Here is an 11,828-nt window from a genome sequence, read left to right as displayed (position 1 = left end):
CCCCCCCCCCCCCCCCCCCCCGCTTTTGTCTTCAAACTACCAGCAACATCCACACTAAAAATATTATGTAGAGACAATTAGCGAAATGGAATAAAAGAAGAGAAATTGATTAGAATCGCCCAACCCATGATTTTACTTCACACTTTCCAGTAAAGTTCCTTTTGGTATTTGGATTTTCTTGGGGGAAAAAAGGGTCATCTTGCCTGATGTAGGGCCTGGTCTAACTCCCACTGAAGTAGAAAGGAATCTTTGTATTGACTTTGGTGTGAGTCTGTTTGAAAGCCATTATAAGCTACACCTAGGTTATTGATGCAATTTCCTTTCTTGCTGAAGAAAGACTTGTGGGCATTTGACCATTGTGGAGTATGTCCTGTGTCCAATTCCCTCCTCTCTTCTTTCCTGCCTTCTCCCCCCGCCCCATTTCATGTATCTTTCAATTTTTTTTTTCAACTAACAACTAACTTGGTTATAACTTGATATCTTGAGAGGTATGGAATGTTAGGTGATAGTGATTTGGAGCCTCTTAAACAGTGGTGGAAATGTGTCAATTTTATGGAATTTTAGAGAAGGTAATTCTGATATTCCGCTAAATCTACCCTTCTATCTTTGCTTCAACACAAATGTAATTCTGATTGCTTACAGACTATCTCCCTCTAATGAAATAAATGTGGATGAGCCATACAAAAATATAATGAAAGACAAAGAAGGATTGGAGGTCACAAAAATGACTAATTTTGGAATGCTTAAGCTAGGGGAGAATAAGAATTTAATCATCTGGATAGAGTAAGCCCTTTCAATTATTTTTACATGAGTTTTGCCTTTTGACCTTGCTATTTCTTTTCTTCATCATTTCTTGCATCATTTTAGACTTTCTGAATTTTTTACCCTTATACATATAACAAATACAGAAGTGACATTCCTATCAACTTTCCAAACCAAATTGATTCAGTCATTGGTGACTTCTCAGTGTTCATCTTAATCTATTCACTTTATGAAATTAATCCTTAGTCCACATTTCACTAAACCAGTTTTCTCTTCAAAAGATGCTTTGCAAGTGGTATTTTCAGATCCTTAGATAAAAAGCTAGCTCCTAACCCAAACTACTCCTAAAATACTCTGTGGCATAAGCAAAGCAGTGCTACTCATTTTTATGTATGGATAAACTGCATAGAAATTAACCAACTTGTTTAAAGTCTTATGGCAAATAAACCATTCTTTCATGCTGAAGTAATCTCTAAAATGTAGTTAGTCTTAAACCTTTTTTGTGTTGTTTCTCTAACAGATCTGTTGCAAAACAACAGCAGCTTAGTTGTGTGAAGCTTTTTCTGCTACAAATATAGCATCTGTGCAGGTCTAAGAGATTCTATCCCCCACCCCAGCCCTGCCAGTATGCCACAGTGCTCTGTGCTCCAAAGGGGTGGGAGAGTAAATGAGAGGTGGAATCCCTGCCAGCCCACCCAGCCAGTGAGTTGTCGAAAGAAGCCCTGCAGGAACCCGGGACTGGGCAGCTCTGCCCCTCTTGCCACTGGCTGCAAGGGAGATGGGGCTTCCTGTGAGCCAGGAACATTAAAGGGCTTCTGGTGTCCCAAAGTTATAAGTGCTTTGAGCTTCTGGTGCCTGCAAGCCAGGAACATTAAAGTTTCCAGCCTACAGGCAGCCTAAGACTAGAGACCACTGCACGGGTGGTCTCTGGTCTTAGATTGTCCAGGAGTTGGAACTTTAAAGAACTGCTGGTGCTGGACCATCAGCAGCCTTGTAAAATGCCTGGTTTACAGGCAGCCCCAAACCAGAGACAGCCTGCCACTGCACTGGCCTCTAGTCTCATCCAGCAACAGCTGAACTGACAAGTCTATCACTGAGCTTGTCCTGTTTACAGCTCCCTTGGAGTCAAGAGGAGCCAAGAAGCAACTCCATATTGGCCTCTGGCTGTAAATTGAGCTTTTTGTCTCATTCTGTTCAGGGGCTATGTACTTGTGGTCATGCATGTTGCAATATGTTTTGTAAAGCAACCTACCCATAGCTTAACAAAAATAACATCCACCAGAGCCCTACATATCCCAGCAATTTGCTACCTTTCATTATAGGGAGACACCCTAATCACTGACCAGTGGTTAAGGTGTACCAGAATGTTACCCAGAGGTCCCACTTACTGATTTAGGGTATCTGTGAGGTTTTAACGTGATTCTTAACAGGTATATGATTAGATCCTTTCAAGGGTGCCACAGGGTGCAAGGAGATAAACACTTGTTCTTTCCCTACCCAGCCCCTATGCAAGAGGGTAAATGCAGGTTCTTCTTTGCGTGGCTCTAGAGAAAGCAAGTAAACTTACCTTGTCCCTGCTAGCCCCTGTGTGAGGAGCTAAATGCAGGCTTGCCAGTGCCCAGCTCCAGTGCAAGGAGATAAGATCATGATCATCCCTGCCTTTTTAATGTGCCATGAACCAAGTACTTTTTCCTCAACTCCTGGCACAGGGATGGGGCTAGAGGGAAGTGCTAAACTAAAATAAATTAGTTATTGAAATAAGGTGCTGCTCAATTCACACAAGCTGTGGAGCAGTGGTGGGCAAAATACGACCCATAGGCTGGATCCAGCCCCCAGATGATTTTATCCAGCCAGCGGGTGGGCACCCACCAACTAATTGTATCCAGCCTAGCCTGTAGCTGCCCCTGCTGCGCTCTGCTTGGGGCCAAGTCCTGCCCATTCCTGCCAGAGCAGCAGGATGCACTTCCACCCTTGGTGACAGGAGGACCCCAGCCCTGGCCTCAGCCAGTTTGCATAGCTTCCGGGCAGGACTGCTGCTGCTGCCGCAGCTGCAGCCTCCTGGGGAACTACTTGGCTCCCCTGGCCTCCAGCAGTTCCTCCTGCCACTCTTGTAGCAATCTGGGCAGCAAGTATGGAAGTGGCAGCAGGCAGGGGGAAGCTGCAGCTAGACAGAATCTTGGGAGCAGTGGGAGTCCAGAGCATGGGGCCTGCTCTGGGCAGGGCAGCAAGAGGATGATGCCCAGGTCAGCAGGAGCATGGGACTCAGGCTGGCCTGGTTTCATTGCACAGGGCTCCCTGCAGCTCACTTGCAGGTCCCAGGACTTGCGCGTTGCCAGGGGGAACCCTGCATCGCCAACTTCCATCACTGGTGGCCATCCCCGCTCCCTGCCACCACACAATGCCTGGGACTCTGCTGGGTGGTGGTAGGGACCCCAACATGATGGAGCCGGGCCGGTTTTGCCCCACTCTCTGCCACCCCAGCTGAGTCCTGGGAGCTGCACACAGCAGCTGGAAGCAGGGTCAGGCCTCTGGCTACATTGCATGGGGCCTCCTCCCCCCACTGCCAGTGACATGCAGCTCTGGCTGAGTCCTGGGAGCTGCATATAAGCTGTGGAGAGCCCTGTGTGATGAAGCCAAGCCAGTCTGGTGTTGCACCCTGCCACCACGTGCAGCTCCCAGGACTCAGCCAGAGCCATGTGCCACTAGAGGACTCTGCCTGCTCCTGGCCATAAGTGCCCTGAGGGTCTGCTACCTGCTGATGCTGCCAGCAGCAGGGGCGAAGTGCTATGGGGGGAGGGGGTGTGCAGGAGGGGCTCCCACACACACACCCCACCATACCCCCACACCCCTCCACAAACCCTGTGCCTACCCATGCCCTCCCCCACACTTCCCACAAACACCACATCCACCCACACACACACCCATACCCCTTCCCAAAAGGAGTACTTCCTTTCTGGGGGGCTCCAAGATAGTAAACCCCCAGGAGTACTTCCAGGGGCAAGGAGAGGTTCTTCCAGTGACAAAGGTCAGGGGCTTGGGGAAGGACTTCTGGTCCCAACGTAGCTACCAGGGGTGGGGAACCTGTCACAGGGTGGGGCTACCCTTGCAGCCCTCAACAGCTTATCAAAACTCATTATGTGGCCTTCCAGAATTGCCCACTCCTGCAAAAAGGGAAGCCAGGAGCTTACAAAGATTGAGAGCCACTTCCCTGAATCCTCAGGAGTTTAAAAAAATACCCGAAAAAGTTTTTCAGGAAGTTTGTATCTATTGAGGGTAGAGCATCAAAATGTAACTGAAGCTGACCCAGCATTAATTGGTGTGTTCTATATTGCAAGTAAAGTTGTTTTTCTTGTAAATGTTATTTTATAATAATTAAGTCCATATTTAACTGTTAACTACTTCTAGGAATAAAGGAAATGAACCACACTCCTTAATCAGTTGCAGATTAGCTGGCTGGGTAAAAGAAAAGCAGTTTAGCTTTCCAGTGCCTGAAAAAGACCAGAAGAATTCACTGTCTTCCTCGTCCCTTCCTGTAAAACATGAGAGCCTCTCAAAAGGAGTCATTAAGTTACTTGATGAAAGCAGCAAAATGGTTTGGCAGTCATTGAATAACACAGCAGTTACCTGGAACGGAGTCCTGAAAGGTACCTGTGAGAGGATAGTGTAAATAAATGCAGCATCCAACTTCTTAAATATTGGAATGTTTCAAGTGGGCCTCATTGTTCCACTTTACAGTAGTACAGCTTACTGTCTTTTTTTTTTATTTACTACAGAAGAAACTAATTCCAAGGATCCAAATTTAGCAAGACAGAATGAAAACTGTGTTGGAGAAAATAAAAAGCCATGCAACAGAGAAAATGGACAAAGAGAAAGTGTGAAAAAACTACCAGTACTTGAGGTTGAAGCTAGTGAGGAAATCTCCATACCACCAGGTGGAAAGACTTCCATTGTGATCATGTGTACTGCAATGTAGGTGTGTTTTTTCTTTATTTTAGCTGCTGTGAATCATGAGTCCATGTTTTTAAAAGTGGCCAGTTGTCCCAATATTGACATCAGGTTCTCAGGCATAAATCATTGACTGCAAGAAAAGTAGCATGAGAATGTGAAAGCTAAATTGAACTAATCTCTTCCTAATTTGTGACACGGAAACCTCATATTTTAATTTTTAAGTTGCCTGCATTTTAACATCTAATTCTGATTGCTGTTTAAAAATCAATGGAGAAAATAAATATAGAAGTAATAATGCTACTAAAGCATGAGGCACAGCCATTGCTCATCACATTGCCCCTGAAAGCTGTCCCCAGCAGGGCCCTACCGAATGACTGCCATGAAGTACAAGCTAGCCACAGCAGCACAGTGGTCTTCAAAAGCTAACATATCTTGCCAAGAAGTAAGGCAAGCTTAAAGTTTTAACAGTGGCTTTTGCTTTGACCATGCAGTACCAGGTTGTGAAGTTGGAAACTTGTGAAGAGAGCTTGACATGGGGCCAGTTCAGTGCAGAAAATAGGTAGGGAATGAAATAAATAGATGTTTCAGGGTAAGAGCTATGATAGTATGGAACATTCACCCTCAAATTTTACTTTAGAGGAATCTGCGCTCCTTTTTTTCCTCTGCTACGGAAAAGAAATCGTACATTATAGAGATGAAAAGATGAGGCCAAGCCTCTTCCACTTTTTCTGCAAGTTATTCAAAGTGTATGATGAATACTTGTCATCCAGTGAAGTGTTCACTGTTCATCATATTTTAAGGGGAGAAAACCTCTAAAAATATATCACTAATTAACACAGAAAACTTAAATGTATAGCAGTAACTAATGAGAACAAAATATCCACTGCTGTAGGGTAAGAGATACTCATCCAGAATGCCAGTCAGCAGTAGAGAGGGGCTAAATGTTGGAAATGCATTTTGCTAAATGTGGAAATGTGTTCCTTTCACTTATAGGAACAGTAGAGTTTTTTGAGACTATGGTGGGAACAAAATTTTCAGAGAAATTTCACAAAGCAGAGCAACATTTTAAATTTTGACATACAGACTTTGGAGTTTACTTGGAATTTAGTACTGTATTTTCATCTACCACGGACACCTTTTTTTTCAAAAATAAGTTGTTGCAATTTGGGGTCAATGTGTTAAGTGAGGAAATACAGCCACCAAGCCCTGGGATACCCTCAAGTTTGAGCTGCTGCCAGAGCAGATGCTCCTGCTGAGTTAGTGGCAGTAAAAACTCCTGCTGCAGATGATGCTACTGACTTGGCAACAGCATCTGGAGTAGGAGATTAAATGCTCTTTAGCAGACAGACATAGTAGCCACTTATAAGTTTATCAAGGGAGGACAACAGAGAATTGGAGATGCGCTATTTACCAGGGCACCCCTAGGAATAATGGGTACAAACTAATGGAGAGTAGATTCAGGTTAGACATTAGGAAGAAATTTTTCAAAGTGAAGGTGGCCAGAATCTGGAGCAGGCTGCCAGGAGAGTTGGTGCTATCACCTAGCTTGGCAGTCTTCAAGAGGAGGCACCTGGCTGGGGTCATCTAACCTTGGTCCTTTTTGCTGCCCGGGGGAGGGGGTCGGAGACTATGATCCTTCGTGGTCCCTTCTGACTCTACAATCTATGAAACGGGGAAAGGGATAGTACACCCAGCTGCAGCATGGCTGCAAGTTCCAACTGGTAGGGCACTGCATTGAGGCTGGGCTGCTTTCAGCTGTGCCTCCACTGTACCCCCAGGGTGAGAGGGGGAGCAGGAAGAAGGAGCAGCATGGACACAGTATGCTGATACCTGGTCCTGGTGCAGTTCTCCATGAGCTGGAAGCTGCTCTACAACTCAAGAGTTGGGGTTGAGGAAAGCAGTGGCAGCACAGGTGCAGCTCCCAGTTGTCTGGAACGTGCATGGGAAAAGCTTCCCTGCTGCTGAGGTGTCACTAGAGCCAGGTGGTTCCATTTAAAAGTCACCATCCCCTGAGCCAGACTATTAAGAGCAGCCACAGGTTGTCCCTTGCTATCTTCCACCCTCACTGGCTACTTGTGTTTTCAGTAATAGCAAAAAAAAAAAATCTTTACATCATTCTGCCTTCGGAAAACTGACAGTCTTATTTAGGAGCATGTTGTATGCGAGTAAATACAAGGCGTTAAAAAGGGGTTCATTCTGTGGGGGAAGGAAAGGCAGTGTTAGGTGAACTCCAGTGAAGCACTTCCAAAGTTTATATATGAAGAACTTCATTTAAATCAGCTATTGTTTCACTTTCCAACAGTGTCATTAAAAGGAAAAACTTGGTGTCTTTCAACAAAATTGTATTAGCTGAATAAAAAGGTAAATCTGCTTATCTTTTTTCCTTAAAGAAACCCTGGGCACTGCAAAGAACTCCTGTTGCTTTGTTTTTCTGATTTTATTATTGGACGTTATCTTGAAGTGACTGTAATAAATGAAGAAGAATTACTAATAGCTGCCACTCGACCATTCTCTTCAAGAAAGCATAACATTACTACAGAGCCTCAAAACTTAAAGACAACCGTGGTTATAACAGAACGTAACAGAAGGTACTGTGAAATAAGTCACAAAAATAAATTTGACTTCATGTTTGCTAGAAGGGCTTACCTTCTTATAAGATGCAAGCGAAGTATATTTGTAACTAATTCTAGGACAGATTTTATGTACTGAACTAGCTTATCCATAGTGTTAATTGCTGTTATTTTGTAAAATGAAATAGACTGGGTTTATTTTTAAAGTTGCATTGGTAGACATTTTTCTAGGAGACTGATCTCAACCCTTTAGCTGGGTCTGTTTGTCAAAGGTACACAAGCTGTTTTTGTACATGAATGGCAAAGATGGTAGAATTAAAGCTGTTATCACAATGCACTTCCAATTGGGGTTGCATAATCAAAGGGTGGAAACCAAACATACTATTTGAAATATTTAGGACCTAGAAATATTTAAAGAACATAGTGCTTCAGCTGAAGGACATGCATGTAGCCCCTGTCCTTCCCCCCTGCCCCCCAGCTGGAGCACTTCAAAACCACTTCCTACCATAGCAAGCTCTTCAGCCTAGGCGTGCAACAAGAGGATTTGATCACCACCTGATTCTTCTTGCCCCTCCCTCCATGGGAACAGAGCCACCTTAGTGCTAGAGTACAGGCAGTAGTGGCACCCCAACAGGCAGGGAGCACCTGGAGTGCTGGAAGCAAGAGTGTCTGGTGTCCTGAGTGCTGGAGCCTCAAGGAACACCCCAAGTGCCAGGAGCCCCATTGCAGGGAGCAGTAGCCAAGCCAGTGGGAGAAGGTGGGGCTTAAATAGAGTATACTGGGTTTTGGGATGCTGGAGGACTGACAACCTGTACAGACATGCAGTAGAACAAAAGGGTCCAAAATATGACCCGTCCCCTGTAGGTGCCATTTTGTCACACTTACTAACTATGAAACTATAAAATCTCACTGCATATCTGTATAATACTGCTTTGAAGTATTTCAAAGCCCTTTGAAATGTTTCAGAAGTTATTTCTGTCTACGCTCTAGGATTATATTTAGCAGGATTGAAACCCAGGGAGCCCTTTGACAGAACTACTGTGGAGGTTGGGGTGAAGGGGATAGGTTTGTCTCTTACACATTTTTGACACGTGTCTTCATGAATACTAATGAGAAAATGTGAATGAAATGAAATAAAAGAAAATGAATGTAAGCCAGTTGGTGAATCTGAAAAGTATGAGAAAATACCAAAAAAAATTAAATACTTGAATTTTTATTTTAGAAACTGTAGAAGACAGCTTCCAAGCTTCCTTCCACATTATCCTATACCAAGTAGTTTAAGACGATGTGTCGAACAGAAATTGGACATACTGCTTTTTCAACCTCTTCTTGCGGAGGTATGCATGTACAAGTGTATGTTAGTAAAACATCATTTTCCAGCCCTCTATAAATGGCAGCTTGTGCTCAAATAGTAGTTCCTATGCAACTATTGTTACAATAGTTACAGACCACCTAACACTACATGTATTTTAATATTATAAAAACCTTAGTCTGTCTGTCTGTCACGCTTTATTCATGCTGTAATTGGCTGACTGAAACAGCCAATCAGAGTGCAAATACAGCATTGGGACAGGAGGTGGCAGCATAGCAGAGCACGGCCATGATGGGGGGCACACAAGGGACAGAGCAGCAGGGTGTGGCCAGCTCTGCTGGCCTCGCTTCCCCCCTCTTCCCCCACCCTGCTACCTGGAGGTGGCAGATGGAACGGGGGGGGCAGGGGTTGTAAGGACAGTGCTGGCCTCACCGCCTCCCGCTCTGCTCCCTGCAGGTGGTGACAGTGGAGTGGCGAGGGGGGTGAGGCCACCAGAGCTGCCCTCACCCCCTCCCTTGCTCCTTAGAGGTGGTGGCAGCAGTGCAGTGGGGAGTGGGGTCAGGATGCCCACAGGGGCAAAGCCACCAGTGCTGGCCACTGCCTGCCCCTCCCGCCTTCCATCATTGTTGCCTGCAGGGCTGAAGCGGTGGTGGTGGGGTGAGGAATTGGCCCAGTGTGGGGAGGAAGGGGGGAGAGAAGCCGGCACGCTGCTGTGGTGGGGGAGGAGCAGTGGGCCCAGGCCGACACGGCAGCAGAGAGGAGAGGGGAGGGGAGAAGCGGGCCTTCTGCCCTGCTCAGACCCGGGTCCACTCCTCTGCCACTCTTCCCATCCCCTTCACCACCACTCCAGTGGGCCAGCTTTTTCCCACCCTTGGGTCCCCAACACTCTCTGCATCAGGCCCACTGCTCCCCTGCCACTGTGGCGGGGAGGGGGAGGAGTGGGCCCAGACCCCAAGCAGCAGGAGGGAAGGGGGAAATGGACCCGGATGGGTGGGGCACAGGGCTCTGTTCTCTCCCATCATTCTTGACCAGCATTTAGCTAATTTACAGTATAAGAGGCTGAACCTAGCAAAGCACCCTTAACTTAAATGGAACTCAGTGTCTTGTAGAACCCACACAACTGAACAAAGGAAGCTAAAAGAAATGAAAAGTGAATGAAAATTGTATTAGTGTCATGATGAGAGAGTCTACTATATGACAGAAGCTGTTTCTTTCACAAGGAGTAACTCCAGAAAGGAACTGGGAGAAGGTTGATGTAGAATTAACAGAAATACGTTGGGTGAGAGATGTGATTTGTCAAGTAGGCTGAAGACCATTTAAAATTACTTTGTGGGTAATAGATTCAGTGTTTCACAACTCGACAATGTGTCCCATATGTTCCCCAACATATCTTGATGAAGTGCGTAGTCCTGAATGGCTAGGCAATTCAGCCCAGTGATTAGAGTTCAAACTACTTATGCAAAAAAAACGCACACAACTCTGGCTTGTTTCTGTTAAATCAAAATGAAAGCATAGTCTCTGGCTACCTTCCTTCTCTGCAGTTGAACATTTTATACGTTCTAAAAGTGTGTGTGTGTGTGTGTATGTGTGTGTATTAGAAAATTTTTTATATAGATAAAATGGAGTAATGTATATGTATATATGGCAGCTTTTTGTCTCTGAAGATCCACATACTGGTTTCTTTTCAATATTTCGTTGTCTATGTCATAACAAAATTCTTTTGAGGATCTAATTAGTTGCTTCGCCTTAGTTTCTTAGATAGGCCTCAAAGGCTGCTCCCAGATGTGCATGGATATTTGGTTTCCTGGGGACAACTAACAGCAGTGCACCTTGTGCTGCTGCTGGTTGTCCCCAGGGAACGCCCATGCCATGCATGCTCTGGCACTGGGTTGGCCTCTGCTGCAGCCCTGGAAGGCCCCCAGGACTCCAGGTACAGCTGCTGTGGCAATCTTGCCACATGGAGTCTGACCAACAGCAGAGCACAGCTCTGGCCGGTCAGGCTCCTACTTAAGGTGACATACGCTGCCGCCATGTGTGCCACTCCACTTTTTTTTCTGTGGGTTTTTTGACCCCTGGATATCCAGGGGTAAAAAAAACAAAAAAAAACAAAAAAACAACAACCCTCAGCATTGCTCCCTTGCAGCACAGAGAACAACTGAACATGCAGTATGTGGCACCGCAGATGTGAGCATGGCTGCACACATCTGTATGCAGCCAAAAACTCCTTACAAGACTTAACCAGAATGTCATCTGGCTTGATGAGATGTCTATTAAGCAGTGAAACAGCTAAGCAATGATGCCCTCTTCTGGAAATGTCAGATCTGTATACTGTCACATGCCATTTTACAAACCAAGAAAAGTCTTGCCATATGTTAGTCATGTAGTTAATTAATCTACTATGAAGCATGTGACAGAGTTTTAGGTAACAGTAGTTGCAGTAGAAATATCAGGGCGTTGTCTGTTTAAAAGAATTTGATAGTAATGCCACCTCTGCATTCAGTGGGAAATTATAGTATAGAAGGACTGTAAAGGAACTCAAGAGGTCATCTAACTCAGTGGGGGCTACCCTTTTTGGCTGGCATACTACAGTTTAGCCCCACACCCTCCCTGAATGCTGTTTCAGTCCTCTTTCCCTTGCCTGATCTGCTGCTGTGCTTCCTTCTCTTTGCTTACAGCCTAATTTTCTACCTTGCTTTCTGCTTCCTGCCCTACCTGCCACTGTGCCACATGCCTCACCCAGAGGCTGTCTGTGCCACTTAACACCCAGACTGCAGGTTGGCCACTCCTGATCTAGCCCAAGCTCCTGCTCAGGGCAAGATAAGTGCAATCTAAGCCATCTCGTACAAATGTTTATCTAACCTGCACTTAAGCTTTAGTGACACAGATTACACAGCCTAATGGCTTGTATTTGCTTTTGGCCATATCAGTCCCTGGTATACAAGAGCCATCGGTTGCTGTGGATTTTGCTGTTTATTTTCAAGGCTTACATGGGTCTTGAAATGGCTCAGAAGTGGAGACACTTGTGCAGAAAGAGCCACCTCAGTGGGAGCCTGGAGTACTATGTCCAGTTTTGGGCCCCATGTTTTAAGGCTGTGGACAAATTGTCACTCTGTGCTGGACTCTTTCCAGAAATGATTAGAGGCCTGGGAAGTAAGACTTATGAGGAAAGGCTGAGAGAATTAGGGTTCATAGATTTCATAGACACTAGGGCTGGAAGGGACCTCGGAAGATCATTG

At 45.5% G+C, this 11,828-nt stretch overlaps 1 protein-coding gene across 3 annotated transcripts in view; it reads left to right on the top strand.

Moving 5' to 3' along the window:
- MOV10L1 (Mov10 RISC complex RNA helicase like 1) overlaps positions 1-11,828 on the top strand; it is a 77,897-nt gene that overhangs the window by 31,688 nt on the left and 34,381 nt on the right. For all 3 annotated transcript variants that reach the window (XM_019509311.1, XM_019509310.1, XM_019509312.1), the window contains 5 exons: positions 643-783; positions 4,168-4,406; positions 4,536-4,731; positions 7,101-7,298; positions 8,503-8,617. In XM_019509311.1, the coding sequence (XP_019364856.1) occupies positions 643-783; positions 4,168-4,406; positions 4,536-4,731; positions 7,101-7,298; positions 8,503-8,617 (889 nt within the window). The remainder of the gene's footprint in view (positions 1-642; positions 784-4,167; positions 4,407-4,535; positions 4,732-7,100; positions 7,299-8,502; positions 8,618-11,828) is intronic.

This window comes from Gavialis gangeticus, unplaced genomic scaffold (assembly GCF_001723915.1).
Source record: "Gavialis gangeticus isolate Ggan-Ray unplaced genomic scaffold, GavGan_comp1, whole genome shotgun sequence".
Taxonomy (NCBI): domain Eukaryota; kingdom Metazoa; phylum Chordata; order Crocodylia; family Gavialidae; genus Gavialis; species Gavialis gangeticus.
Note: the sequence above shows the minus strand (reverse complement) of the source record. Positions and strands in the feature narration are given on the sequence as shown.